The 27717-nt window shown below is 53.0% G+C and overlaps 4 protein-coding genes across 4 annotated transcripts; 2 read left to right on the top strand and 2 right to left on the bottom strand.

The window, feature by feature from the left end:
• Nucleotides 1-385: 385 nt before the first annotated feature.
• Nucleotides 386-1828, top strand: V2A60_000562 (uncharacterized protein; the record flags this gene model as incomplete). The annotated part of the gene is made up of 2 exons (XM_083251931.1): nucleotides 386-544; nucleotides 641-1828. 2 exons carry the CDS (start codon nucleotides 386-388, stop codon nucleotides 1826-1828), a joined length of 1347 nt encoding a protein of 448 aa, XP_083108057.1.
• Nucleotides 1829-4420: 2592 nt separating this feature from the next.
• On the top strand, nucleotides 4421-6289 carry V2A60_000561 (uncharacterized protein; the record flags this gene model as incomplete). The annotated part of the gene is made up of 1 exon (XM_083251930.1): nucleotides 4421-6289. The coding sequence occupies one exon, from the start codon at nucleotides 4421-4423 to the stop codon at nucleotides 6287-6289; it is 1869 nt and encodes a 622-aa protein (XP_083108056.1).
• An 816-nt stretch (nucleotides 6290-7105) lies between these two features.
• Nucleotides 7106-23991, bottom strand: V2A60_000560 (uncharacterized protein; the record flags this gene model as incomplete). Its single annotated transcript, XM_083251929.1, has 3 exons — nucleotides 7106-8563; nucleotides 8755-15866; nucleotides 15921-23991. The coding sequence occupies 3 exons, from the start codon at nucleotides 23989-23991 to the stop codon at nucleotides 7106-7108; spliced, it is 16641 nt and encodes a 5546-aa protein (XP_083108055.1).
• Nucleotides 23992-26044: 2053 nt separating this feature from the next.
• On the bottom strand, nucleotides 26045-27070 carry V2A60_000559 (RING finger protein; the record flags this gene model as incomplete). Its single annotated transcript, XM_083251928.1, has 2 exons — nucleotides 26045-26868; nucleotides 26923-27070. 2 exons carry the CDS (start codon nucleotides 27068-27070, stop codon nucleotides 26045-26047), a joined length of 972 nt encoding a protein of 323 aa, XP_083108054.1.
• Between the last annotated feature and the right edge of the window lie 647 nt (nucleotides 27071-27717).

Genomic DNA, 27717 nt, shown 5'->3' with positions numbered 1-27717 from the left:
GCACATTGAGTTGAGCAATGCTCACGGGCGCAACTTATATAGTTGAGAAGCTGGCGTTTTACATAGGCCCAGGCTAAAAATCGCTCTGCAAAAGCTTTGCATTTTTTCCTACACCTGACTTCGGACAGCATGCTTTACCAGTAGTTGCATCATCGCCGACTGGTATCTACCGATGTCTCCACCACACTTGACGCCTCATCGTTCTCGCGCACTTCATTGGGTATAGCGCGATTCTTGGTCGTAACAGTACGTATGAATTGAATATCGGAGCTCAGAAGTTGGGAAACCCCCAAATAATTCATGTATTTATACCGTGGCGAGAAACTTCCCAGTTCTGCCTTACACATCTCCGTAAACTTGTTTGGCCGCGCCCAGAGTACGCAGCATGTTTGTCCCTCAGCGTCTAAACCCGAGCGAGGAGAGCTTGCGTCAGTTCTATATTGGCAAAAGCATACACGAAGTGCCCAAACCTGCCCTGGTTCTTGACCGGGCAAAAATGCGACGCCATTGTCAGTCGCTGTTGACAGCGACTGAAGCTCTCGGTGTTGGCTTTCGAGCCCACATCAAAACACACAAGGCAGGTAACAGGACGATGAAAACAAGTTTCCAGTCGAGTCCCGACTAACCTGTGCAATAATAGACTATCGAAGGTACAAGGTTGCAGGTTGGCGACACTAAGCACGTAAAGCTTGTCGCTTCGACCATTGCCGAGATCGAGCACCTGTTACCCCTCCTCGCAGAATACCAACAGCAAGGACGTCATATAAACGTTTTATACGGCATTCCTCTGCCTCGATCCCAAGTCAGTCGCCTGGCTGCGCTTGGGCGGAAACTTGGAGCAAATTGTCTCTCCGTTTTGATAGATCATGCCGACCAGCTCAAGCATTTGTCTCAATTCCACGGCGAGGCCCAACTTTCTGTTGGTGTCTACCTCAAGGTAGACACTGGCTATCACCGAGCGGGTCTTCCTCCATGGGGCATGAACAAAGATGGTCTCTTGCAAGATCTTGTCACACTGGACGAGAAGGGACTTGTCGACTTCATCGGCTTGTACTCTCATAGCAGTCTCAGCTACAATGATTCGACTCCTGCCCAAGCTATGGCGAATCTCGAGGGAGAAATAATTGGTTGTATGGACGCTCTGGCGAGACATGCTCAATTATTTCCGAAAAGTAAGACTTTTGTCATTAGCGTTGGTGCTTCCCCTCAGGTTTCATCCGTTGAGAATCTCATCGTGGAAGGCGGGAAAGTGTCGTCCGCTTCCCACTCACTTTACGCCACAATAAAAGCTGTCGCCGACGGAGATTCGCATGGTATCCGGACCAGCCTTGAATTACATGCCGGTGTGTATTCCATTCTCGATGTTCAGCAGCTTGCGACCAAGTCTAGGGCCAATCTTGGTGGCTACGAGGACGAAATTGCCATCTCTGTCGTCTCCGAAGTGTGCAGCGTGTACAACAATGGTGAGAGGGAGCAGCCAGAGGCACTAGTGTCCTCTGGTGTCCTTGCGCTTGGTCGAGAACCATGTGCAGCGTACAAGGGATGGGGCATCGTCGATTCCTCGACCTTCTCGCAGGAGGCCTTGGCCGGCCGCCAACTGATTGTCAGCCGAGTTAGCCAAGAGCATTCCATCATCGCGTGGGATAGCAATTCTACTGGCAGCACTGGTGACTGTCTGCCTCTAACTATCGGCCAAAGCATTAGGATATACCCCAACCATGCGTGCATCACCGGTGCGCTCTTTGGGTGGTACTTGGTGGTAGACTCGGACATGTGTGGTAATGAACCGCTGGTTGTTGATGTGTGGTGCAGAGCAAGTGGATGGTAATCGAGGAGTTATGGATTTATATAGAGATGAAATACGAGTGCAGCCGCCCTGTAGTCCTACACCTGCTATATAGTAGCAGCGATGATAGGGCTTGGCTTTGATACGAGCCAGACTTGCCTGATCCGCCTCCATCTTCAACAGTCTGAAAAAGACCAAACACATCACGTCCTTGACTGCGTTCGCTATTTATGAGACGTATTATACTCATCGTCTGGAGCAGCGGAAAACTCCCCTCCTCAAAACTGTGACCATCCGAGCAGCTCTGCAACCATTCCTCACACCACAGCCCTATGGCGGGATCATAAGACCGGAGCAGGCAGGCAAGCAATGTACCCGTAATACCGATTGAATACATATTATACCGGATACAGCTTTTCCAGCTCATTCCGGCTACGACACAGAGGAGGAGGCGAATCCAAGACTCCACTTCTGTGTACGAATTGCGAATCTCCCTCGGTCCTTGTGCACACAAGCTAGCCAGGGGCCCAGATGATTGGAGAACTCTTGATGCAACATAGTAAGCAAAGTCCATAGCCTCATGGTGAGATGCTAGATGCAGCGGGCACAATTGCAGTGGCGCCGTAGAGGCCGCGACCGCAGCCTCCCTGTCCTCGACTTCGCGAGAAAAGGTATGTGCTTGGCGCCACGCATCCAATCGTTCTTTCTCGCTGCTCATTCTCTGACCAAATAACTCGACTGTGGGCTGGATCCTCCCTGATCTGGTTTCCTCGGTCTCGCTGTTCGGGTCCGCGTTACAATAGACGTCCCAGTGTGCGATTATAGCCGCATTATTAATGCGATGTGCTTCGCACAATATCAAAAGAATAGACGTTCGCCGAGACTCTGCCCCTACTAAAATGTTGAATTCGGGACCGATTGAGACTTTTGGTCTATTTCTGTGAAACTCGAGTGTGCCGAAATATACTCTGCGCCACCACATTTGCAATTGAATCTCCACCAGAGGCCTCAGCAGATGAGCCGTTAGGCCGTCCTGAGAAAGGGTTCTTGAAGCATAATTCTGAAGTAGTTCAGTAGCACCGTCAAAATGAATCCCAAAGCTCTGGAAAGAACCCATTGACGACTCAATCAGGCAAAAGAGAGTAATGAGAGTCAAGCCAAGGATTGGACGAACACCAAAGTCTTGTTCGCTCCATTGTGCCATCTTCTTCATAACAGAGCCATAGAACTCTTGGCTTATTGATTCATGCGCCGGATCAGGTTGAAAATTTGGTTCTCTCATACCCGGACCCATGAGTAGCCTGCGCTGCGGCGATGTCCGGCTGAGATGGCTTGCTGAAACTGCAACCATCATATCCGCAAAGAGAGGCGACAATCTGAGAGAGATATTGTTGTCTGCCGAAATTACAGAGGCAAGTGGAGAAAGACACTGCCAATCCCATGTCGTCAAATAAAACCTGGCGGCATCTGCAGGGTTGGCGCGTGGCATGAGGGCCTGCGGAAAGGTTGAAGCTACAGGTCCTGGCAGGGCAGGACCTGCCGTTTGTACAATGTCGTCAGGTCTCTCACCTGTGGTTTTTGATCTCAGTAGGTTTGTGCCAGTAGCAGGAATTCCACATGCTGTGTGGCCTTGCCGGCTGGGCGGCGCTCGTTGTGTCCACTGACTATTACTATTGGGCGTTGCAGTTTTGACAGCCTCGTAGACTTGACAGAATTTGAATCTAGTATCCTGTTTGCATTCACATCCTAATCGTTGACATCTTCCACATTGAGGCTTCTTCTCGTCGCACTGCAAGTGGGAATTAGAGGGCCTTCTATCAGCTGAAAGAATCGACCTACCTTTACTCGGCGTTCCCGACAGCCTAGGCAGCCGGTTCGCGTGCGAGTTATGTTCGTCTTCTTGCGCCGGGGCGGCGCAGGTTTGTACATATTTGCGGCTCCTGATCAGCATTACTTTCACCCCTGCCATGATGCCAATGACGGGGATACTAATTTCCTCTCGGCTATGTGGTTGACTTGCTCTGTAGATGCGAAGTTCACATTGGTGAAGTGCGATGGGTCAACTTTATCAAGGCAAATCAGCCACCGCCCAACTGACGCTGAATTCACGTGGAAAAAGAAAAGAAATGCAGACCGGAGGAAATTAGTATTTGCTCGGCCTCGTCATCATTTTTTCCACCCATCTCTCGACCAATGTTTTCATGTAGACAGTGCCGTATCCAACGATAATCGGAAAAACTATTCACCATACCTTACCAAAGTTCCACATTTCTTCTACTTGGCGGAAGCTGACTACAAGCTTGCTCCTCAAGAAGCACACATCACCACTTAGCGACGGCTGCTTTGATTGCCCCAGCAAACTGGCATCACTGCGACTATAAGATTCCAGCAACAATGGCTACCAAACCGAGATTGCTATAGCTTGATCCGATGGCCGCGCAATATCATGCGCCATGCAGGCGCGCCGCATGTCTCGCGACTGGCAACCACCGCAATCCGACGACTACCAAGATGCTTCGATATGCAATTGAGCGACACCCACAGCGTATTACATCTCAACGCCGACGTATTATGTCACACCGAGGGCCACTAGAGAGCAGACGGCGGCTTGGGAAGCGAACCCTGACTGGTGCCATGCATCCGCACACGCACCCTGTGCCCTCTTGGCACATCGAAGTACTTTCGAATGCGACATTGGAGTGGTACGCGCCGACGACCTCTAAAGAACGACGGATTCGATCACGCCAGATATCAATATCCAGCCTATGGGGCAAATTCCTCAGGTGGCTGGAGATGTCAGATGCGGACAAGCCCTTTATACTCCCCCCCAAAGACATTGATGAATACCCCAGCTTTTCAATTACTAGGGAGAACCTGCGACACAGTATATCCTCTCTCGCTGTCAGTGATAAGAGCACTGCCCTGGAGATTTGTCAAGCATTCTGCGTTACAGTGCAAGAGGGGATTCTCATGGGACAGATATCTACGGAGGATATGTTGTTGGCACTGGATCCTTTCGATTCGGCCTCGCACCGGATCATTTCAGATATGCGGGTTGGCGCCAAAGTATTTGCAATGATTCGTTCCTCCGTATCTGAAGCCTTGGAGGCTGCACAGATGAGCAGACCCGATGCTGTGCCAGACGAGATGTGGACGGCCATGTTCAATTTTGTCGCAAGCATCAATGGTCGATTCCACGACGTGAGCTGTTTCAACAGGCTGATCACCTCTATGCCTAAATCCGTCAGCGCAGACATCTCCAAAGATACAGTCTTTACGTATGTCAAGACATTTATTCAGGCCCAGGCGACACGAGATCATCGCAATCCTTCATGGCCATGGTGCTGTTTCAAGATTGGAACTGCTCTGGGTCACCTTGATGAAAAGCAGCGCATTTCATTATTTTCGAGGATGAATCAATATATTCAGAATGTACGATGTGATGCCGACACAAAAATGAAGACGTCGTTCGCATGGCTTCTCACACAAGCGTATGACACACAGCTGAGCACCGAGTCTTTCACTACTATATACAAAAAAATCTCGGGGCAATATATGGATCACAATGGCTATCGGATATGGCAACTGGCGATCGCTCGCCTACTCAGCGACGGGTTTCTTTCGAAAGATGCCCACAAGCGGGTCGCCGGTTGGAACTTCCACGATAGCCTACCACAAAGATGGGCAGTTACCATAAAGTCATTGTCGACAACTGAGCGACCTGAGGCCGCGATAGCCTCGCTATGCGATTTTCTTACCGACATAGGCGAGACCTGGCACCTCATTGAGGGGCTTATCGCTTCTCACGCTTTGGCGCCATGCGCTGAAATGCTTCGCGCCGTTTCCAGAGCTTGCGGGAAGTTGGACATTGCCATTGCCCTCCGAATTGCTGCGAATGACACCCAGCAGGGAAGTCATCTACTTTGCGGAGGTCTAACGGGGACGAAGCAAGACCATTTTCGCAAGTTTATGAGGTATCCCAAGGCGGAATCATTTGCCTGGCGAGCAATTAAAGCCGAGGGCGGCACAGTCGAATCCAAGATGGAACTGGTCGATTTCCTTAGCGACCAGTACTCGACTAGCGCTACTCTCAGCAAGAGCCAGAAGATTCGGCGCGCACGGCGAGCGGCTGCATACCAAATGGCTCTCGTCGGCGAGGTCTCCCCGACTGTCTTACGCAACGTCATTACCGCCGTCACATTGGATCTTGACGAGGGGCTGTGGGGTCGCGAACGGCATCTGCAATGGGCCACAAAGCTAGTTCACGACCAAGCGAGCCCGCAGGCTGCGCAAGAGATGCAAAAGTGGCTGGAAGGGTGGCGGCATTTGATCCACGACGCCACCGGCCAAACGAGCATTACGAAGACGTCGTCGACAATCGTTAAGAGCCATACACCAGGGTTAGACCCTTTCGATATGTCACGTCTCAAAAACACACTAGAGTTGAGGCACGAGCACGAGTCCAAGCCGGCTCTATCGAATCGTTTCAGGCGGAACAGTTGACAAAAAATCGAAGCGATTAAATTCAAGTATAAACGGCTTTTGAAAGAGGGGTGGGGGGAAATGATTCCATGATACCAGACGCTGTCGCCCAGACATCGTTACATATGTTTTAGAGCTACCAAGCAAACAATCATTGTATAGGCATAGAAATGTATATCATTTATTAATGCATCGGCCGAATGAAGTCAAAAAGTCATAAATATGGCGTGTAGATAAATAACAGTCGTAGTACACAAAATAGCTTCTCCCAGAACAATCCCAGCTCCCAGCACCTCAGCCCCACGAAAGGAGAAGCCTTCCGTCCAAAGTTTCAGCTCACTGTGAAGCCGTGGGCTAGGAGCATTGAAAAGTGAGGCAGTATCCGAAAAGAAGCATCGCAAGAACCGCAAGTTGTGGCAGAAAAGCCAGTATGCAGGAACAGAAAAAGAAAACGTCGCTTCGTGCCCAGCAAACATTCTGAAAATATGGACGCGCCTGAGAATCAGAAAGGCTCATTTTCGCCTTCGTACCGCATTGTATAAACGAACCGCACATTGTGTCCTTGATCCCCCTATATGCAGAAAATGGTGTCGCATATAAATTCTGTGAGCCCAGAGAAACCAGAAGAAAAAGAAGAAAAAAAGAAAAAGAAAAAAAAAACCTGCATCATTTTTGTATATGTACAACACCAAGATACCTTATGTAATAATAAAATAGAAACCCGAGAAAAAGGGGGATAACATACAGCACAAGAAAGCATCTTGAGATATGTCATCGAGAAGAACAAGAGGTTGTGGCAGGTTGATTCTGAGAAGCTCATATGACACCCTCAAGGTATCAAGCATCTAGCTGGCTGAGCATGGCATCCGTCGCCACACTGAGGCGGCTGGGAGCACCGAGGAGCGACGCTCCGCCAGCATCGCTCGATGGCGTGACGTGGCGCTTTCCGTGGTCGCGCGCGATGAGAACCTGTGCGGGACAGACCACTATCTCTTCATCTCCGACGCCAGAATCATCGCCCTTCTTGACAACCAGGGGAAAGAGGACGACACGCACAATCGAGTTGTTGGCCTCAACCTCCTCGTTAGTCTGCTTATTCTGCGGGCCACGCTCATTCATCATGGACGCATTGAACTTGACCGTCGCTGCGAGCTCACCATCCGCGTCGTATTCGGGCTGCAAAGGCGGCAGCATCATGTATTCAGCCCGTTGCGTACGCATGGCGACAGAAAGATCCACGGCCTCGCGCATGACACGCCGCAGTTGCGACTGGATCTGGTTCTCTAGATTACTGGGCGGAGGTAAAATTTTGCAGAGTGTCTGGAAGATAGCCTGGACGACCGCTTCGGTATCGAGGTCGCGCTGTTCTTGAAAGCTGGCGCGCTTGGCGAGTAGTGTCAGCGTGACTGCACGCCACTGACGGACAGCCTTTTGCGGCCCAACCTCTGTAAGAAGCTTCTCAAGGGATTTGAGCTTCTGGCGCTGCTCACGGTCCATTCCAAACAGGTAGCGAGTAAATACAAACTCCCAGATCATACTCATTGTCATGGACATGAAGATGTCTCGTCGCTTGACTCGATCGTTAAGATAAAGATCGACATCAGAACCGTCTAGAACAGCATTGTCGAGGCGGTCAATTGTCTTTTCGTCATTGATCTCACTCGTCAGACGGCAGGCACGCATGTCTGAAAATTTGGAGAAGCGGAGGACCCATTGCTGGACGTGGGAGCACAGCTGCTGGCAACGATTGTCGAAGTAGTCTTCGTCCCTGATGTTGAGAAATTCAGAATCGCCAGCTTTTGAAGCGAGGATCTGGCGCTGCATCTCGCGAACTTGTGCCTTGGCAGCTTCGAGCTGCTCACGCAGACTAGCGATCTCGGCATCCTTTTCTTGCAAGGTTTGCATAGTGCTGCCATCGGGAGCCTCCAGGCTGCGCGTTCCATCGCCATAGGCTGCAATACCCGTATACCGGTTGTTATCTTTGCTGGCTAGCTCCGCATTGGCGCTCGTCAGGCCCTCGTTGACCTCGGTCAATCGATTCACTTCGTTCTGCAAATATTGCAGAGACTGCTTCAGCGCATCAATTTCGGCGTCGCGTTCCGAGAGGACAGATGTGGCACTTCGGTTGACATTTTGTTCGGCTTGAATTCGAGCGTCTGTTAAAAGGCGATTCTCGGCGAGGAGCTGTTCAACTCTAGACTCTAGCTCAAGAACCTGCATGCTCTGGCGGCGGCGCATACTATGAGGTCTGGTCGGTGATCTTGGCGAGCCAAGACGACCTTCACCAAATCCATCCTATAATTAAAGTGTTAGTTGTTGCTGTACATGCAGCAGTCGCAATGACAGTGATGGAACTGAAGTGGGTGGCTGGGGATGAGCCTAAGGCAAATGACAAATGAAAACACCAACAAGAAAAGAATCATCGAAAAATGCGGCAACTCAAGAGAAAAGAATGAAATGGATCGCTCGTTTCAAGATATACTCACGTATACATCTGCCATGTCCTTTGCGCGGACACGAGCCTCGTTGGCAACGGGCGGCGTCGAGTTGTTTTGTTGACGAAGAGCTCGAAGGTCTCCGCTCATGCGCTTGTCGACCCGCCGCAGAGGTGGCGGCGTGGCTGTGGACCGCTGGCCTGATATGCTGCCTGGACTATCAGGCCGCAACTTTAGCGGCTCAGGAGTCCGTTGGCGGGACAAACTGGTGTTAGACACAGATCGCCGTGCCACGCTAGCTTCAGCCCGTCCCGATCCTGGGGCCGATCCAGAACTGGCAGTAGCGTGTGAATCCGAGACGGCCCGTCTGTCATTGTCGTATCCATTGTCATGATGGGCAGTGCCAGCAGCCAGCGCAGTCGCTCCAGCCGCCGCTTCTGCGAGCCCACCGTAGGATTTATTGGATCGGCGCAATTTCTTCTCGGGATCGGCAATTGGCGTGTCCGATTTGTCTCGAGATGTATCATGCAAAACCGGCGTGGTTAAAGGTGAAGGCCCTAGCCGTCTATCGACGCTCCGGCTGAGGGCCTCTGGAGTCTGCATGTATGTCATCTCTCGCCAATCACCGCTATCGACACCGCTGTCTCGAAGTTTTTCGTCCACAAGGTTGGGGCTTCTGCGTCGCTGGGGAGAATCTGGTACGAAACCACTGTCACGGTTAGGCCGCTCCTCCGGCCAAACCTGTCCGGTGGCGGCTGCCTTCTCGGCTTCGGGAAGCTCTTGGACGGCAGGCAGCCCTCTCGCAGGCGAAGATCGTAGCTCGCTCGGTTCCGAGTATAATTGGCGCGACGAAACGTCGGGAGGTGCTTCTTCAAAAAGGCCTCCTGCTGGCTCCTCCAATTTGGAATCACGCCGAAGTAGGCCAGCAGACGGTAATTGTGCCAGCGAGAGCTCCTCGTGTTCTGGGATGCGACTTTCGACGAACTCGTCGTCCACCGGTACGCCTTGTCTGGAAGTTTCTCTCCATTCATCGCCAGACTCAGTAAAACTAGTAGCAGCGGGCGTCTGTGGTGCCACGCTTGGGCCAGTGTCTGGTCGACTAGGGCCCCAGAACTCGTCCACTCCGTCATCTGCTACATCGTCTTTGAGTTCTTTCTCTGCGATGTTCTTCTTGTCTGCACCCTCCCATAATGCAGGGTCGTCAAACATGTCGTCCTCCTGGGGCTGTCTCTTATCCACAATTTTGGACTTCTTGCCCTTCTTCTTTTTACCTCCTCCATACATTTGTGTCAGGGCCGCTACACCACCGGTAAGCGCTGCCGCCGCTCCCACTGCGTCGAGTGAGTCGCGACTAACTTTTCCTTTGCCACTACCACCTGGTTTCGAGCGTTCTGTCGTCGTCATCTTACTATCAGAGCTGCTGAACTTATCGTCAACAGACCTTGTCATTTCAACTTCGGGTATTTCGTCTCTTTCGACTTCACCAACACTAACCGCTTCATCAAATCGCCTTGCTTGCCTCTCGTCACCTATCGTGATTACGTCATCTCGTTGAGATTTCTCTGTCGTGGAAACTTCGGCATCGTTGCAGGTACTCTTGTCCGTTTCTGTAGCTGCCTTGGTGCTGGTAGGGCTTTCTTGAGCTGACTGGCGTTTCTTGTCTTTCTTTGATGTCTTTCTCGTCGGTAGGGACCAGTCATCATCACCTTGTCTTTCAGCATCAGACGGGGCGCCCGATTCTTCAACAAAATCGGTTGTGCTACTGGTAATAGGCCCAGGCAGAGGGGCATCATGTGCCTCGACTGGCGCGTCTGAGCTGATTGGCTCACCGAGTGAGTCTTCCCAGGCTGAGAAAGACATCTTCTTGGCCTTCTTTCCCTTCCCTTTCTTGTTTGTCATTGCCCCTTTGTCCGCTACCACAGGCTCAGGTTCAACTTCAGTCACGAATGGAGCACTGTCTGCAGTGGACTCAATAATATCCTTGCTGCCAGTCTCTTCCATGTCAGCAGGTGACACTGCTTTACTGCTCTTGCCCTTTTTGCCTTTTTTCTTGGTCGGCAGAGCCCACTCATCATTGGCGGCTTCGGCAGGCGGCGCTGGCTCAGGGTCTGTATGTGGTCCGGGAATGGACAGATCAGCAGTTTCAGGGGCAGGCTCGGGAGCAGTTTCCCGTGCAGTGTCAGAGGTCGGTTTCTCCGTAGCTTCATGCTCGTTCAATGAGATGGACTTTGTTTTCTTGCTCTTCTTCTTGGGGAGCTTGGCCAACACATCTTTGGCATCAGCCTCAGCAGAAGCGGACGCGAGAGAAGCCTCTGCAGCTACGGGTTCTCGGGTCTGCGCAGCGCCGGCAATCCCTTGAGCACCTTCGGTTTCGGGAACTTCCGGTGTGACTTCAGGGAGCTGATTCACGGAAACAGGACTCGGTTCAGCATCCAGAGTGCTCTGTCGCTTAGCTTTCTTGTCCTTCTTTGCTTTCTTCGTTGGCAGGTCCCATTCGTCATCTTCCTCCAATGCTGGAGCTTGTGTCTCCGTGCTTGCGGAAGTCTCGGGAGGAATGTCTGCTGTCGCTGGCTCCTCAGCAGGCACAACAACATCGGCCTCCACCACTGGCTCGGGAGCAAGACTGGCAGAATCTAGGCCAGATTTTCGTTTCTTGTCCTTCTTAGACTTCTTTCTCACAATTGGAGCTTCGAAACCACCCTCGTCAGGAGCTTTGGAGTCTTCTTTAAGTGCTTCGTCTTTGGCACCTTGCGGCCAGCCATCGGCATCCATCTCATCCGCCCACGAGGACTGTGGAGGCTCGATCGCGGGTTTCTCAGGAGCTGCTTCTTCAGCAGTCGACTCCATCAAGTGTCCCTCTTCTGTCACTGGGGCGGGCTCATCCACGTTGGCTTGGGAAAGGCCAAGTTTCTTAGCCTTCTTCTTATCCTTCTTGGACATGGGCTTTGTGACGAAATCATCGGTGTCAAGGTTCGTTGTGCCAGGACATGTGTCGACCTCCTCCTCGATGTTCTTATTCGTATCCTCCTTGATATCCTCCTTTGTATCCTCCTTTGTATCCTCCTTTATATCCTCCTTTATATCCTCCTTTATATCCTCCTCGACATTCTCTTTCACTTCCCCCTCAGGATCGTGCATTGGTGCTGAATCTGGTGAAGGCTCTGGAGCTGGATCCGTCGATGTGCTGATTGCAGCGCCACTTGCTGCTGCCCCGAGAGCCGCAGCAGCAAGGCTAGCCTGCTTTAATTTTTTCTTCTCCTTCTTAGAAAGACCTGTCATCCACTCATCTTCCGCCTCGGTTTCCTTGACAGCTGATTGTTCGGAAACTTCGCGTGCTGGTTCATTATGTTCCTTTTCAGGAATGGTCTCAGTGGGTGGCTCCACGGTCTGTTCTTCAACCACTTCTGCTGCAGCTTGTGTAAATGGCTCTAGTAATTCACTTACATGCTTCTTCTTTTTCTTATCTTTTTTAGAGGACTTGGTGCTAGAGATGTTCCATTCGTCTCCTGCTTGGGCTTCCGCAGCTAGTGTCTCGGAAACAGGTTCAGTGGCAGCCTCAGCATCAAATTCGACGCCAGGCTTGGCAGGCCGGTCCATCTTGAGAGAATCAAATATTGCTTTTGACTCAGAAGGCTCAGGCCGAATTTCGTCAGCGAGCTGCACGGAGGGCTCTTCCTCCGGAGTTGAAACGCTTTCACTCTGAGATTTCTTCTTCTTGTTTTTCTTCTTGTCCTTTTTAGAAGTGACCAATGTGGAAGGGCCCCATTTGGTTTCCGTTTCAGCCTCCTGAACTGTGGTCTCAGGAACTTCATTCGAAACAGGCTCAGTAGTATGCTCAATAGCAGGCTCAGCAGCAGGCTCAGCGATGGGCTCGGATGAGAGCATGTCAACCCCGAGAAGCCCATCTTCTATGGCAGACTTGGCGGAATTTTCAGCTTCAGTATGTACGTGGGGTTCTTCAAACAAGGCAACGGCCTCATCCGTCGAGATCTCTTGCTTCTTTTTGCCCTTCTTTGAAGATGTTGTAGTAAGCCCATCCCACTCATCTTCAGCCAAATGCCCCTCAGCTCTTGATTCTGCAGAAGGTTCTGCGGTGTCTCTGCTTTCAGTGACCGCGTCTTGAACAATGGGGGTGTTGGCGGGCTCAACTGAAGTCTTGACAGGCACCTCGTTCGACGGTAGCATGGCTTCGCTCATCGACTTCTTCTTCTTTTTCTTGTCTTTCTTTGACGGTTTTGTCATGAATCCACCTTCATCTTCCACAATAGATTCCAGCGCTGCTGTCTCGGATGGGGGCTCCGTCAAATTCCGGGGCTCCTCTGCCAAACTGCTCTCAATGATGGGCTCAGTAGGTTGCTCGCCTGTCGTCCCGGGCACTGTCTCCTCCACTGTGCTCTCGTCTGGCATCCGTGGACTAGCCTCACCCATGGACTTCTTTTTCTTCTTCTTGTCTTTCTTGGAAGACTTCGTAGGGAGGCCAGCCCACTCGTCTTCGGGCCCGGCAGCGACGACAGGCTGCGTCACGCTTTCAGAATCGAGTTCCTTGAGGATAGACTCCGGTTCTGCCCGTACAACATCGTCTTGAATCCTCTCTATCGTTGCTAGTGTATCCGGCGGAGGCTCTTCGGAAGGTTGCCGTTCATCCCGAGATTGTGCGACGCCACCACTTTGAAGATCCATCGATGCTATAGCGTCAGAATCTTTGGCCTCGGGTTCTGGCTGGGCAACAGGGGTTGTTGACTCGAGAGCGACTGATTCAGCCGCCTCTGAAGCTTCCTGCTTCTTTTTCTTCTTTTTCTTGTCCTTTTTCGAAAGTGAAGTAGAGAATCCATCTAATTCATCGTCGGGACTTGGCTTTCCGGGTTCGGTTGACCTGAGCTCAGCACCGCGTTCCGAGGTGGCTTCGACCGGAGAATTCGGCTCGGTCTTCTTGGCCTCGGGCAGACAGGACTCAATAGGGACAGGTCCCCCCGATGAGACAGGCTCAGTTGGCCCAGCAGGTTCGGTTGGCTGAACAGGTCCAATGGACGCAGGTTCAGAATCGCTAACGGAAGCTTGCAGCTTTTTCTTTTTCTTGTCTTTTTTAGAAGACTTCGTAACGAATCCGTCCTTTTCGTTGTCGGAGTTCGCATCTTCCTGTTGTGCTGGAACTGACTCGGACTCATGCTTTGGCTCGGAGGCTTCGGTGATTGATTCTGCCTGCTTCTCCCTGACCTCTTTGGATGTTTCGACGCTTTCAACCAATGGCAGGACAGATTTTTCCTCCGCAGTTGTCGCAAGTTCGGCTTCATTGGCTGGCTTGGGAGTCTCGGCAGGGGCCTCCTGGAGACTTGCTAACTTCTTCATCTTCTTCTTCTTTTCCTTCTTAGAAAGCTTTTCCGAGATAGGCAGGTCAACATCGTCTGCAGTGGGTTCGAGAGAAGCTTCGGCAGTGGGTTGTTCGGGAGCAACTTCATCCGCGTCTACACCAGTTGTATCGTGCGAAGTAGTTATCTCATTGCCATCGATGGACTTGGGTACACCCTCCGGTGCGGGAACTGCCTCAGCAGGTAGGTCAGTCTCCGCAGCGACGGTGGTGTCTTGCTGAGGTTCAGGCTCGTCCCAAGACACGGAGAAAGCCTGTTTCTTGTTCTTCTTTCCCTTCTTGCCTTTCTTGCCAATCGCTGCCGGCTCTTCCTCCGCAGACGGCTCTAAGAGAGCGTGTGGGTCTGACTTAGTTTCCAGTACCAATACGTCATTTTGCTTGTCAGAAGCTTCGGCGATTGTCTCTGGCTCTTCTGTCAAATGAGAAGCAGCGACGATGACTTGTTCGGGCTCTTTGGCCTTATTACCTGATATGAGTCTGCTCCATTCGTCCTCTGACTCCGCATCCGTCTTGCTCTTGGTCGTATCGCCAGCAGTAGTAGCATCAAAAGAAGCGAGTGTCTTGGTAGAATCTGCAGCGACTGCGGCCAGAGTCGAGTCAGAAGAGTCCAGCTTCTGATCATTATCGGCAGTAGCGGCGGTCGCGATGGCCACATTACCGGAGTCCATGTTTGTAGAATCGGTTTCTTTGTTGGCCGGAGCAGAGTCCTCTGATGGGGTACCAACATTCTGGTCTTTCTTGCCCTTCTTGCCCTTCTTGCCCTTTTTCTTGGAGGCCGGAGGTTCACTCCAGTCATCTACTAGGGGCTGACTGTCGGTCTGCGTAGTATCGCCACTTGGAAGATCCTGTTGAACTTCATCAAAGACGGGGTCTTGTACGGACAGAATGGTGTCCTGTATCTCAAGGGTCGGGGCCGCAGCACGATCTTGAGCATTATGAGTTTCGGGCTGGTGAAGCTCAACAAGCGCCTGTTCTTCAGATAGAAGAGTCACAACTTCCGGCTCAGGCTCAAATTGAACAGATTTGCGTTTTTCTTTCCGTTTATTCTTGTCCTTGGTTACAACTGCGAATTCGTCTTCGGGATTGGTGCCACTTTCTTGTTCTCTCTGCTCTTCAGGGTTATGAGGTCGCTCATTACCCTCTTCAACCTTGAGATCTTTTCCCAAGACAGGCTCAGTCTTTTCTGAATCTGTCGCGACTGGACTTCGATCATCGGCAGAAGTTGTGGTATCATCAAAAACGGCAGAGGTCTTCTTCTTCTTCTTTTGCTTGTCCTTCTTAGAGATAGATGGGGTAGGGAAGAAATCGTCTACCCTGACGTCGTTGGTGTCTGCAGCTTCATCTAGAATGTCAGCTGTCACCTCCGGCTGTGCGGGTTCCGCATCGATCGAATAACGAGTGACTTCCGTAGAGGGAGCCTTGTCTGAATCTTCCGGAGCGATCGTAGGAGTCTCGTTCTCGGTGGCTGCCTCTGATTGCAGCTCAGCAGGTACTTCGTCGAGAACAAGAGACTTCTTCTTCTTCTTCTTTTTGTTCTTTTTCTTATCTGTCTCAGAGATAGAAGGTGTCGATCCCTCATCAGCATCGGCATTGTTGTCGGTCCTCTCGGACTGTGGCCCGAAATCGACTCCGGTCGTGGTGGAAATGATTTCAGGCGTCGCCTCATCAGCAGCAGGAGCGCTGTCGTGCAATTCTGTTGCGGCGGAAGTTGCTTGGGCAACTTTTGCCACGGGTTCCGACTCAAGAGGAAGAGCTCGCTCTTGTACGTCTACTGTAGCGATGGTTTCTCCAACAGCTTCTGTCGCTGTCCCCGACTCAGGAGGAGGAGTTTGGTCTTGGCTTTCCATCGTACTGGGAGCCTCTTGCACGGCCTCTGGAACTGAAGGAGACTCAGCAGGAACATCATCAAGCGCAAGATCCTTCTTCTTATTCTTCTTTTTTTTCTTCTTGTCCTTCTTAGAAGTGGAAGTGGTTAGCAGCTCATCCTCAGCGTCAAGGGCACTCTCATCAACCTTTGCAAGCGGCGATTTGGGTGCGGTCTCGGCCTCGGCTGGAGTAACTTCAGTAATTGCATCATCTGCAGTTCCAGCCTTATCTCGCTCAGCAGTCTCCTCGCCGGAAGGTTTGCAATCAGACTCTGCAGAACGCTCTTCCACAAGCTTCGACTCGACCTCGGGCGGGATGGCAAGCTGCTGGCTCTGTTTCACACTCGTCCCGGACTGGTCTTTCCAGGTGTCTGCCTCAACAGCTTGTGTCTCCGTGGAGAGATCCTTAGCGTCGATGGACACATTGGGAGTATGAGCGGGGAGGCTCCAAGCGGCCTCAGCCGCAGGCATAATGTCCGTGTCGGACTTTGGTTCGCCGGCAGACTCTTTTTTGGCGGTGGACTCTGTTAGCAGCATGGCAGCACCAGCAACGGAGGCAACACCGGCAGCGATAGGGGCAGCTTCAAGAACATCAGCTTCCCATGGCAGCGATTTCTTCTTGTTTTTCTTGCCCTTCTTGCTCTCCTTAGGTTCTTCAAATGCCTCAGTTTCAGTTGGTGTCGTTTCGACAGTCTCCCTAGCAGTAGGGGCACCAGCTTCAGGACAGACGGGCTCTTCAAAAACAGGTTCAGGCGCAGGTTCGACAGCAGGTTCGACAGCAGGTTCGACAGAAGGTTCCAGCGCAGCTTCGGCAGCAGCTTCGGCAGCAGGTTCAGTAGCGAACTCAGGTGCAGGCGCAGGAGCAAAGTCAAACGCGGGCTCCGCGGCAGGCTCGGCTGCAACGGGTTCGCTCAATTCCAGTGACTGGTTTTTCTTGGCTTTCTTGAGCTTCTTTCTCTGCTTGGCGCTGAGTCCAGCCCATTCGTCAGCTTCCGCGGCAGGTTCTCGCTCAGTAGCTAGCTCGGAATCAGGTTCAGCAGCTGGCTCGGGAGTAGCGTTTGTTGAGGGTTCTCGAGCAGGCTCAAGAGCGGGCTCAGACATTGATTCGAGAGCAGGCTCAGACATTGATTCGAGAGCAGGCTCAGGCATTGATTCGAGAGCAGGCTCAGGCATTGATTCGAGAGCAGGCTCAGGCATTGATTCGAGAGCAGGCTCAGGCATTGATTCGAGAGCAGGCTCAGGCATTGATTCGAGAGCAGGCTCAGGCATTGATTCGAGAGCAGGCTCAGGCATTGATTCGAGAGCAGGCTCAGGCATTGATTCGAGAGCAGGCTCAGGCATCAAGGGGTCGCTTGATTCTAGTGACTGATTCTTCTTAGCTTTCTTGAGCTTCTTGATTTGCTTGCTGCTGAGTCCCGCCCATTCGTCAGCTTCCGCGGCAGGTCCTAGCTCAGTAGCTGGCTCGGGATCAGGTTCAGCAGCTGGCTTGGCAGTAGCGTCTGTTGAGGGTTCGCGGGTAAATTCAAGAGCGGGCTCAGATATCGATTCGAGATTGGGCTCAGGCATCAAAGGTTCACTTGGTTCTAGTGATTGGTTCTTCTTGGCTTTCTTAAGCTTTTTTATTTGCTTGGCACTAAGCCCAGCCCATTCATCGGACCCGGTGGCAGTTTCTGGCTCGGGGGTGGGCTCGGAAACAGACTCTGCGGCAATCTCGGGAGCCACCTTGGTTGAAGGCTCAAGGGCAGGCTCTAGATTTGGCTCCGTTGCAAATTTATCAGCAGCGGTCCCGTCCAATTCCAGAGACTGACTCTTCTTGGCTTTCTTGAGCTTCTTTTTCTGCTTGGAGCTGAGTCCAGCCCACTCATCGGGCTCTGTTATGAGCTGTGAATCCGGTATAGGAGCAACAACTTCTTTTGTCTGGGCTTCAGGTTCGGGGGGAGTCTCGTGGTGCTCTGGGGCGTCCTGCATGGCAGTCGAGTCCTCCGACCAACGGCGCGAATCAACTGATAGGATGTCCAAAGCATCCTCAAACCGTTCATCGGCAGACGTTAGGTCCTCTGTAATCTCCGGCATAACGTCATTTGTCTTGCCGTGCTTGCTCGGGGTCGCTGCATGTTCACTCTGGGATGATTCGCTATCCAGAGTGGCGCTTGTCTTTGTCGATGATGGCGTCGAGTTGAGGAGGTAGGAGCTTCGATCTTTGGACATGGAGTCGACCGCATCGGGGTCCGTGACAGCTCCTTGGTAGTCATGGGACGGAAACTCGGGTTTAAACTCAGCCTTGGGGGTAGTTTCCTGTGATCCACCATGCTGTTCAAGTGAGAGCGGCAGGTCTTGGGTATCAATATGAAGGCCAGAAGAGGTCAACTCAGCAGGAGAGGTGTCCGCCTTGAACGAGATCTCCGAGGCAGATAGTGATGGTGGTAGAGCCGGCAGATCCTCTTGTTTAATAAGTGTCTCAACAGAACCATGGCGAGAGTGCTCGAGAAGGTAGAGAGGTTTGATCTCTTTGCTGCTCTCCCACGACGTGCCACGAGCGGCCCGTTTGGACGCTGAGTCTGGTACAGGCCCAGGTTGAGCAGGTGAGCTGGCAGGCGGGGATTTGAACGCGCCGCTGGGGCTGAGAGGAGCGCGGGCTGCCATACGAAGTGATATAGGAATGGCTGTGTCGCTGGGAGACTTGGCAGGCGTCTCCTGTGCGCTGCGTCGGCGCCTATGCGAGAGCTGACCCCGTCTCATACCGTGCTCCTCGGGAGGGGTGTCCGGCCGGCTATCTGGAAGAGCTGGGAGGTCGCCTGGCTCGGATCGCGGGCTGCCGGGTTCGCTGGGCGGGAGAGGGAGCAGATCGCCATACTGGGGATCAATAGCGGGCTTGATTGCGCGGGGGGCAATCTCAGGGTCGAAGGTATCGTAGTTGTACAAGTCGACTCGCGAGGCCGGACGAGCGTTTTCATCTCGAACCTCGGAGGAGCGGTCGGTGGCATTGGAGCGAGAGACGCCAGCAGCAACAATGGCTGCAGCGCCCGCCAAGCCGACACCCGCGCCAAGGGTGCCGGCATTATCTAAAAAAGACTCCTTCTCCTTCTTGTCGTCGTCTCTCTTGAAAATACTTGCAAATAGGCCACTAGAGCGTTTGCTATCCTTGCTCTTGCGGGTGCCGCCGGGTGCAGAAGCGACAGACATAACAGAGCGAGCGTCGTCGTCATCATCGTAATTACGAGAGGAGCGCTTGCTGCTGCGCACGTCTCGGTCTCTGTCCCGCTCGCGGTCTCTGTCCTTTTCACGTTCACGGCGGCGTCCATCGCCACGAGCTTCAGACACTACGGACGAAACGTCGCGGTCATCAAACATGCTGCGTCTCCGGGTAGGAGTATCGCTACCGTAGTCGAAGTCGCCTTCCATGCCGCTGCGACGCTTTGACTTGCTGCTTTTCTTACTCATGTCGCTGCCGTATCCATCATCACCGTCACGATGCCTGGATCTGCTGCTGTGTTTCTTACTCGTGTCGCTGCCGTATCCATCATCACCGTCACGATGCCTAGATCTGCTGCTGTGTTTCTTACTCGTGTCGCTACCGTAGCCGTCCTCGCCTCCAACAATACTGCGACGCTTAGACTTGCTGCTCTTCTTGCTCGCGTCACTGCCATAACCGTCAAAGTCGCCTTCGGTGCCACTTCGTCTCTTAGATTTGCTGCTCCTCTTGCTCGAAGTGGAGATCTCCGACTCGACAAAAGAGCGAGAGAGGTCATCACGGTCGGACTTGGACTTGCGCGTTGACTTGGAAGATGTATCCCAATCGTCGACACCAGTGGGCGTCGTGTCGTCCTTATCAGACTTGGACTTGCGCGTTGACTTGGAAGAGGTATCCCAATCGTCGACGACAGTGGGCGCAGTATCATCCTTATCCGACTTGGACTTGCGCTTCGATTTAGTAGCAGTGTCCCAGTCGTCAACACCAGCGGATGTGGTATCATGCTTGTCCGACCTTTGTAGAGACTGTAGATCGTCAAAAGCATCGCTGGGGAGTGCAACACTGTCTTCTGGGAAGATGTCTTGGCTTTTGCGGTTCTTTTTCTTCTTTTTCTGGGACAATGATTCCTCGACTTTGTCGTCAGCGGTGCCTTCAGTCGGCTGAGAGCGTTCCAGAACCTCCGCCCCGCGCTCAGGCTCTGGGTCACGCCCGTCGCCCTCGAGGAGGGCTAAGGCTTTGGCCTGCTTCTCACGTCGCTTCTGCTCCTTCTTGGAAAGCTTGGACAAGTCCTCGACGGCATCCTCAAAGGTCGGGGTCTCGGCCGAGTCGGGAGCACCCGTGTCTGTAGGGGTGCTGGGTTCACCCAAGTCTAGTGAATGGCGCTTGAGCTTGTCAAGCTTCTTCTTGTCCTTCTTACTAAGCTTCTTGGGTGCCTCCCAGTCGTCTTCTACGTGACCGTTACCGTTAGCTGGCCTGTCGCGCAGAACGCCAGCGGGTTCAGACACCACGAAACGGCCGGTATCCTTCTTGCTGGCCATATCCATGACAATGTCTGACATGGATCTGTGGTTCCATTCGTCGCCATTTGCCTCTTTGGTGCCCGGGGGCGACTCACGTCGTCTGTAGGTAGGATCGTCCACGACAATGTTGGAGTCGAAGCCCGTGTCCTTGAGTCCGGCGGCGAGTGTGGCCGCAAACTCAATGTCGTCGGCGAACGAACCAGGTAGCGTGGCTCTGGTAGGGCTGGTGGGTTTCGGTCCGGGAACTGGAGGCTGGTCACGCGTGTCGATTTTGTAGACTTGTTCGGAACCTGGGCTGTTAATATCGTGTACATCGGAGATTCTGGAGCTGTAGTGCTCGGTGCTAGGCTCGCGCTTCGAGAAAGTCTCGGGCTCACCAGAGGGCTCACTGCTGCTACCAGCGACGGCTGCCGCAATGATACCCCATGGGCTTGCCCTGTTCAGACGTGCTCTAGGCTTCTCCTCCGGTTCGACAAACTTCTCTTTCTCTGCATCACTCCTACCATCAGCACTCTCTACTTCGAAACTCTTGGTGGAGTTCTCGCCCCAGGTGACGGATTTGTTCGAAGGCTCGACCTTGACAAGGTCGCCTTTGGGGCCAATAACAACTTCTGGAGACGGGTCAGATCTTTCTCGCGTCTCAGGCTGGTCCCTATAAGTTTGCTTCTCGACTTTAGGCGTCGGCTCCCTACTAGGGATGGGGGTAGGGAAGACGAGATTCAGGACAGGTCGATCTCGTTCACAGGATGGGTCGCGCGACTTGAAGTTAGACTTGCGCTTACCATTCTTCTTCTCAAACTTGTTGGCTTCCTTGGGGAAGAGTTGATTGTCAATGCGGACATCGGCGTTGGGTGCATCATAAGGGCCGACATCTTTGTGCTGTTCGTTCATCTCGGGAGGCGTGACAATTTTGACCGGGCGGGAGTCATCATTCTCTGGCGTCTGGCTGCGCATCTGCTCCTCTTCAATCTTTCGAGCAATGACAGATTCTCTATAGTATCTATCCGCTTCTTCCTGGACAGTGTCTCTGCGCCAGGACTCGCGGTCCCGGGAGCCTTCCTCGTCATAGCGGTCACGCCGACGTTCGCGGGATCGCTCGGCCTCTACAGCAATGGCGGAAGCAACTGCAGCTGCAGCTACAGGAACAGTAGCGTGCTTTGCCTGGTCGTATATGCTGCGTGCCTCATGGGTACCCTCCTCGTAGACGTGTGAGCCACGGTCTTGAGGCTGGGCGTAATCTTGGGAGCCATGGGCTCGCTCCTCAATCTCAAATGAATCTTTTCGGCTCAGTCTCGGTTCAGAAGCAGCCAGCGGCATATACGGCTCGTAGTCATCGAAGTTGGGTTCGCGATCAATGGTGACAATATTGGGTGTCAATGGACGACCTGGAGGAGCTTGAGGGGCTGCCAGGTCAGTGGTGGAGAAAGCGCCGTCGGCGACTTGATAAAGAAACGGGTTGACTTTTGAGACTGGGGTACTCTGGTTGTAGCTGAAGTCATATCTGTCAACGGACTTGCCCTTGTTCTCCTTCGGCTCGTCCCGACTGGAGAATGACTTGCTGTCTCGCTTGGACGAACGAGAGAGCTCGCTGCGGGGTTCATCAACGTCTCGTTTGCTGCTGTCTTTGCGGGCGGACGAAGGCAGATCAGCGTAGTAATTGGCTTCCACTTCACGCCGCTTGCGGGGTGTCTCCTCATCGTCGTATTTAGAATGGCGTTTGTGGTCTTTGTCGTCGTGCTTAGACGAGGAATATGAATCACGCTTTGATTTTCTGCTATCCCTGTCTTTTTCGGAGTCCTTGTCTCGTCGCTTCGAATCACGGTCACGATCCCGTCGATCTTTATCGCGCTCACGTTCACGATCTCGCTCTCGCTCTCGTTCTCTCTCGCGGTCGCGATCGCGATCGCGGTCTCGGTCTCGGTCCTTTTCACGTGCACGCTCTCGCTCGCGATCTTTCTCGCGGTCCCGTTCACGTTCGTACTCACGCAACGCCTTCTTCTCCTTTCTGTCCTCCTTGCGGTCCGAAATCAAAGCCGCGGTACCGGCAGCCCCAATAGCAGCCGCCGCGAAACCAGCGGCAGTGCTACCATTAAAGCCATGACCGTCGCGGTCTTTTCCGTGGCGCGAGTCACGACGGCTAGAATCCTCCAATTTTTCAGCATCGTATACTTTAGAAGAGACAGGAAGCTTGGGAATAGGCTGCTCGAGAGGTACGGTAGAGGTGCGAGAGCGGTGTGGCAGCTCTTGCGTGGAGACGACGTCAACATCAAACCTTGCAGGGTCTGATGTAGGAACGGGGTAGACTTCTCGCATGGGCCGCCCGTTCGAAGCTTCGGCAGTGGGCCGACGAGCGTCCGCAATCGTCTGGTAAGTGTTGGGGGGAGCATATGAATGTTGGCCGAAGCCACATGGCGTGTTGATCATTCCGCGCAGTGAGTTGACAGGACCGAACAAGCGAGGGTCGACGACAGAGTTCCGCCTATCGGGATCCGCCAGAGCCGCGGCTGCGGCAGCACCAGCACCAGCACCAGCAACGCTAGCATACGGCGCAACACCATGACTGGAACTGGCAGCCACGTTTGGCCGCATGGCCGAGGAAACGACAGATCCATAGGCGAGAACAGAGTCTGCGCCATCGCTCTCGTTGTCCGAGGCGTCCTCCCAGTCAGACTCGTCACTTGACGATTCTCCGTGGATCTTGGAGCTGCCGACTCCGCGAGAGCGACCCTCCTTGCGACTTTTGCGGTACTTTGTCAGCCCGGCCGCAGCCGCGGCCAGCATGGTGGGCTTGACGTAGCCCCCGGCTTTCAAGTCGTGCTTGTTCTGTTTGCGCGCCAGGTCGGACAACTGGCGGCCAATCTCGAGAATCTCCTCGTCCGTTTTGCCGCGCATGGGACCGTCCGGCCTGCGCGGGGCGTCAGAAATGTCAGCGTCCCTCGTTCGGCCAGGACGAGTGCTGTTGGAGGCAGCGGCAGGGCCATAGCGAAAGCTGTTGCTACCGCCAGAGCTACGGCGCCGAAGCTTGGGGATGTATCCATGTCCGTAGGCGAGATCTGAATTGACAGAGGAGGAGGAGGAGTTGCCGGTACCCCCAAAGTAGAAGGATGTGCGCCGCTTGGAGGAGCGAGCCGCCCGTCGGGCTGCGCTGCGGCGGCGGCGCTCCGAAGGTGCGTTGAAAAAGGTGCCCAGAAAGCCGCCGTAACGGCTTTGCGGGTAGTGTCTGGAGATGTCGAGGAGGGAGGAGTCAGCGGAACTACCAGAGCTTGAGCTGGACGGAGCTCGTCTTCTCTGGCTGCCTTGGGCATTAGCACCGATGGATGTGTACTGTCGAGGGGGTGAAGATGGTGCCACGGGGGGGAAGTTCATGAAAGAGGCCGGGTTGGGCATCGAGGCAAAGTCGGGGCCCCTGGAGCGGTGGTTGCTGTCGCTCTCTCTGTGTCGGTCGGTGCCATAACCGTCTCGGTCACGGCGACGGTCTAGGTCTCGGTCCCGGTCCCCGTCTCGTTCGCGTTCAGGTTTGCGCCTGTCAGAGTCATCACGACTCTGGCGGCGGGCCTCCCGCGGCATGGTGAGAGCGGGTTGACTGTATGTGTATGTGCGCGCGTGTGTGCGGCCTTGTTGCCGTGTTTGCTAGTGCCTATTCAATGCGTGGACGGACGGGAAGGGGACAGGAGATGAGTGACGGCAGGTATATGGTCGGTATATCAGTTTCTCGGTTACTGTGGGTAGGGAAAAGATAGAAAAAAAAGATGAGTGTGAATGTTTTGATTTCGAGTGGACAGAGGCCCTTGCACATTACCTATAGGTAGGCAGGACTTACAAGGTTGCCAGTACCTTGGAAATGGGGGCCTGATGGAGCCCGCAGGCGAGGTGTTAGTAGGTGAAAAAAGCTGGCTCAAGCACTGTAAGGCCGCTGAGAGCTGGCGGGGGGACCCCATCGACCCGAGCCGCTCCGCTGAAAAGCTGCGGTGGCTGGGGAGGAAGAGAGAAGGGGGGGGGGGGGAAGGCGCTAGAGCCGCCATCAGGTAATTTTGGCCGCGTCGCCGCTTTAGTGGCGCAGAATGCATTCTGTCATGGTTATCAACAGAACGTTGTTGGGGATTATGCGGGCAAGCATAGCGTTTCGTTCTTCTCAGCTGGGTTGGTATACGACCTTCGCGGACCGCCATCAACGCAATCCTCTTCTTTCTACAACCTTTCGTCTGATCACGCAGTCTATCTTCCGCCCAGACGCCCGACTGACATTTTGGATATGAACAATGGACACACAATGAATGGAGCAGTGGGTCACCCGGCCATCTCCATACCTGCTCTGGATTGTTCAGACCGCCAGATGAAGGTCGGTCTGAGCTGCCGGGGAAAAGGAGAGGAGGAGTTCCGCTCCTGTCGGTCGACATACTGGTATTCTATCCATCCTTTAGCAACATGTCCATGATTAATTCTACTCGTTTGCAACGATGACTCTGATACGTGCACCCAAAGTCTAACTTTCAACAGGCAGCCACCCAACGTTCACTAAAGCTTACCACTTATAGCAGCATCACGCTATCCCTGTTCAGGCCGTAGTGCGGCAGCTGTCGTGGCACCACTAACCATCCAGCTCTCCAGCGATTCAATGCACTCGCCACCAGTCAAGCCACAACATTACGGGGCCTGATACCGGCTGCCTCGTCAACGTCCGTCCACCCAGCAAGGTTGGCTCGGCCCAGTATCAATAAACATGACGCACCAACATGCATGGGGCGCGAGCCCACTGTGGCAGCGTGCACAAGCAACACAAGTTATGCGTCGGCTCTACCAGAGATCATCTTCACAACTAGGTACGATATAAACGCACAGCAACGTGAATTATATGGATTAGTCCACTCCCTTTTGCAACATGATAGTGCATTCCTTTCATCGGAGATTTTCCCACACCACACGTGTCAACCAGATCTGGCCCACCCACTCTTGATATATCTGAGCCGAACCTGCTACCCTACAGGCATAATTTGGATGTGTATATCTCAAGGCATTGCAACAAGCATCAATGAAGGCACAATTTTTTTGCGATTCCTCATCAATTCTCGTCCCAGCAATGCTGGCCTGCCACTATTTCGTCAGTCGGTGTATGTGGTGCACGTAGAGGAAACCTCGACAATTATTGCCCTTTTTGTTGTTCCTTTCTTTGTCCACAGGGAATATGTTTACTTGACATTTTGGAATAATATACGATTGACCGTTTGCGCCACCATGTCGTCAAACTTCCAAGTTGCGACAAGAAGAGGGAGAATAAAAAAGAATACAAACTCATTTTTTCGCTATTTGGGCCGCCACATTACGCTAGCTTCTATGACTGTCATAATACATAAAAAAACGTCCCAAATTCCACGACAAGTAGCAAAACCTCCGATCTATCCCTCAATGAATGTAGCAAGAAGATCCAACGCAACACGAAGGGTGCGGGGAAAAGATGCCAAAGCAAAACCACCCTAACGCCAAGATAATGCTAGAAAAAATGCATACGCTGTGTGGCCATCCAAAATGGTGGCAGAAAGAAATAGACTGTTGCAATATATCAAGTACTTTGGCCATGGGCTACACTTGAGCCGACCCACGGCCCCATCGTTTGCGACCTGGCTCAAGGTGACTCCTGCTCACTCAGATACGCGTCTTCTACAAATTGACCCATGGAAGCATCGCCATAAGTCATATGCAGCATCCGAGATGCCCGAGGGCTGTTTTGTAACGGATTTGGTATGGCACTTGGGCTCACCGTCGGACCAGCAGTTCTCGGGTATGTACGGTGCGCTAATACCGGCAGCGCTGTCGAATTGGGCTGGTGCACCAACGTGGGCTGAGTAGCAGGACGAGCCGGAGATTGATAACGGAGCGGGGCATTCGGCGCGATGCTCGCTGGTGATTCGGGAGCCATAAACATCCAAGGATTAGATGCAGCTCCCGCCTGCGTTGGCGATGCTTGGCCCGACGAGTTTGGCGTCGTTCGATGTCGTGCTCGGCGCATACTTGACGGACTCTGTATCGGTGTCAAAACCTCCGGCTCAGCGCTTGACGAACTGGACCGACGCTGACGGGTTCTCCGAGACGAGTCATCATATTCTTCATCGTCAGGAGGGGGCCGTCTCTCGCCCATGGAATGGACACTGACATAAGCCCGGACATCCTCACCCGCCATGATTCGCCGGTAGAAATCTTCTGCCACTTCTGATCCGGCCGTCCAGCCTCGTATCCGCATCACATCTAAAAAGGCCCGCGTGGAAGATGGCAAATGTTTTGGCTCCGAGTGCAGTTTATCGCGACAATACGGGCAGCTATCCGAATCCTGGAACCACTTGCGAATACAGTGGTTTCCGAACACGTGCTTGCACTTCGGAAGCCTAATGGGCCTCTCACTTATTCCCTCGGGCGATTCTGTTTCGTACTCATTATAGCAAATCATGCAGGCTTTAAGAGTCAGCGGACAGGCGGCATGGTATGCGCATGGAAAACTTGACTTACTTCTATCGTTTTCCGGTAGTTCCTTGGCCTTGAGTATCTGAAGGCTTTGTAGTGCCGATTTGGACACAACGCATTTGCTTGTCGAGCCACCGCGAAGAAGCTGCAGTCGTCTAGTCTCACCTTCTTCCAAGGCGCCTGTATGATTCATCGTGGCCTGACGGTGAGGACCAGGATAGAGCACGGCAGATCCACCAAAATGTCTTGCCCAGTCACCACGACTTTCAGAGACAGTGAATCTGGCACCGCTCGGCCGTCGCCCTCGCATATGCTCAACACGTCTTCGCTCAGAAAAGGAAGGAGATGGCGCAGCTCCGTCGTTGACAATGTTTGGATTCATAGCTAAAATTAACAAGTTAGCGATACGCTCCTTCTCTTTGATTTCCTCTCATTCGACTTGTGAGTAAATCTCACTCGCGAGACGGGTTCGCTAACATGAAAACAGAAGGGGTTGCAAACAAAGGCTTCTGCTAGCTGGTGCGCTGTCATTTCATCACTCCCCATCTTCAAAATGCTTTTTCGACAAAATGGAAAACCTACCAGAAGTGGAATGTGTATGACGGTGAGTTTGGAATGGTCGGCTGCGACTCTGGACGTTCCGTTGTGGATGCGGGTTGGGATGGCTGTTGTGTCGCGCATGGATCGCATACGGAGCTGCTTCAGAAAAGTACGACGGCGACCCTCCAAACTGCTGATTCAAGTGCGCGTTTGCTCGGGGCTGCGTATTCACAGTTCCAGGTGGTAACTGCCTGTTTGTTGAAGCAGCATGTTGCATGAACCCGAGTTGCGCCTGGGATA

Source organism: Cordyceps javanica, chromosome 1, assembly GCF_051103115.1.
Source record: "Cordyceps javanica chromosome 1, complete sequence".
NCBI lineage: Eukaryota > Fungi > Ascomycota > Sordariomycetes > Hypocreales > Cordycipitaceae > Cordyceps > Cordyceps javanica.
This window is presented reverse-complemented; position numbering and strand designations above follow the sequence as displayed.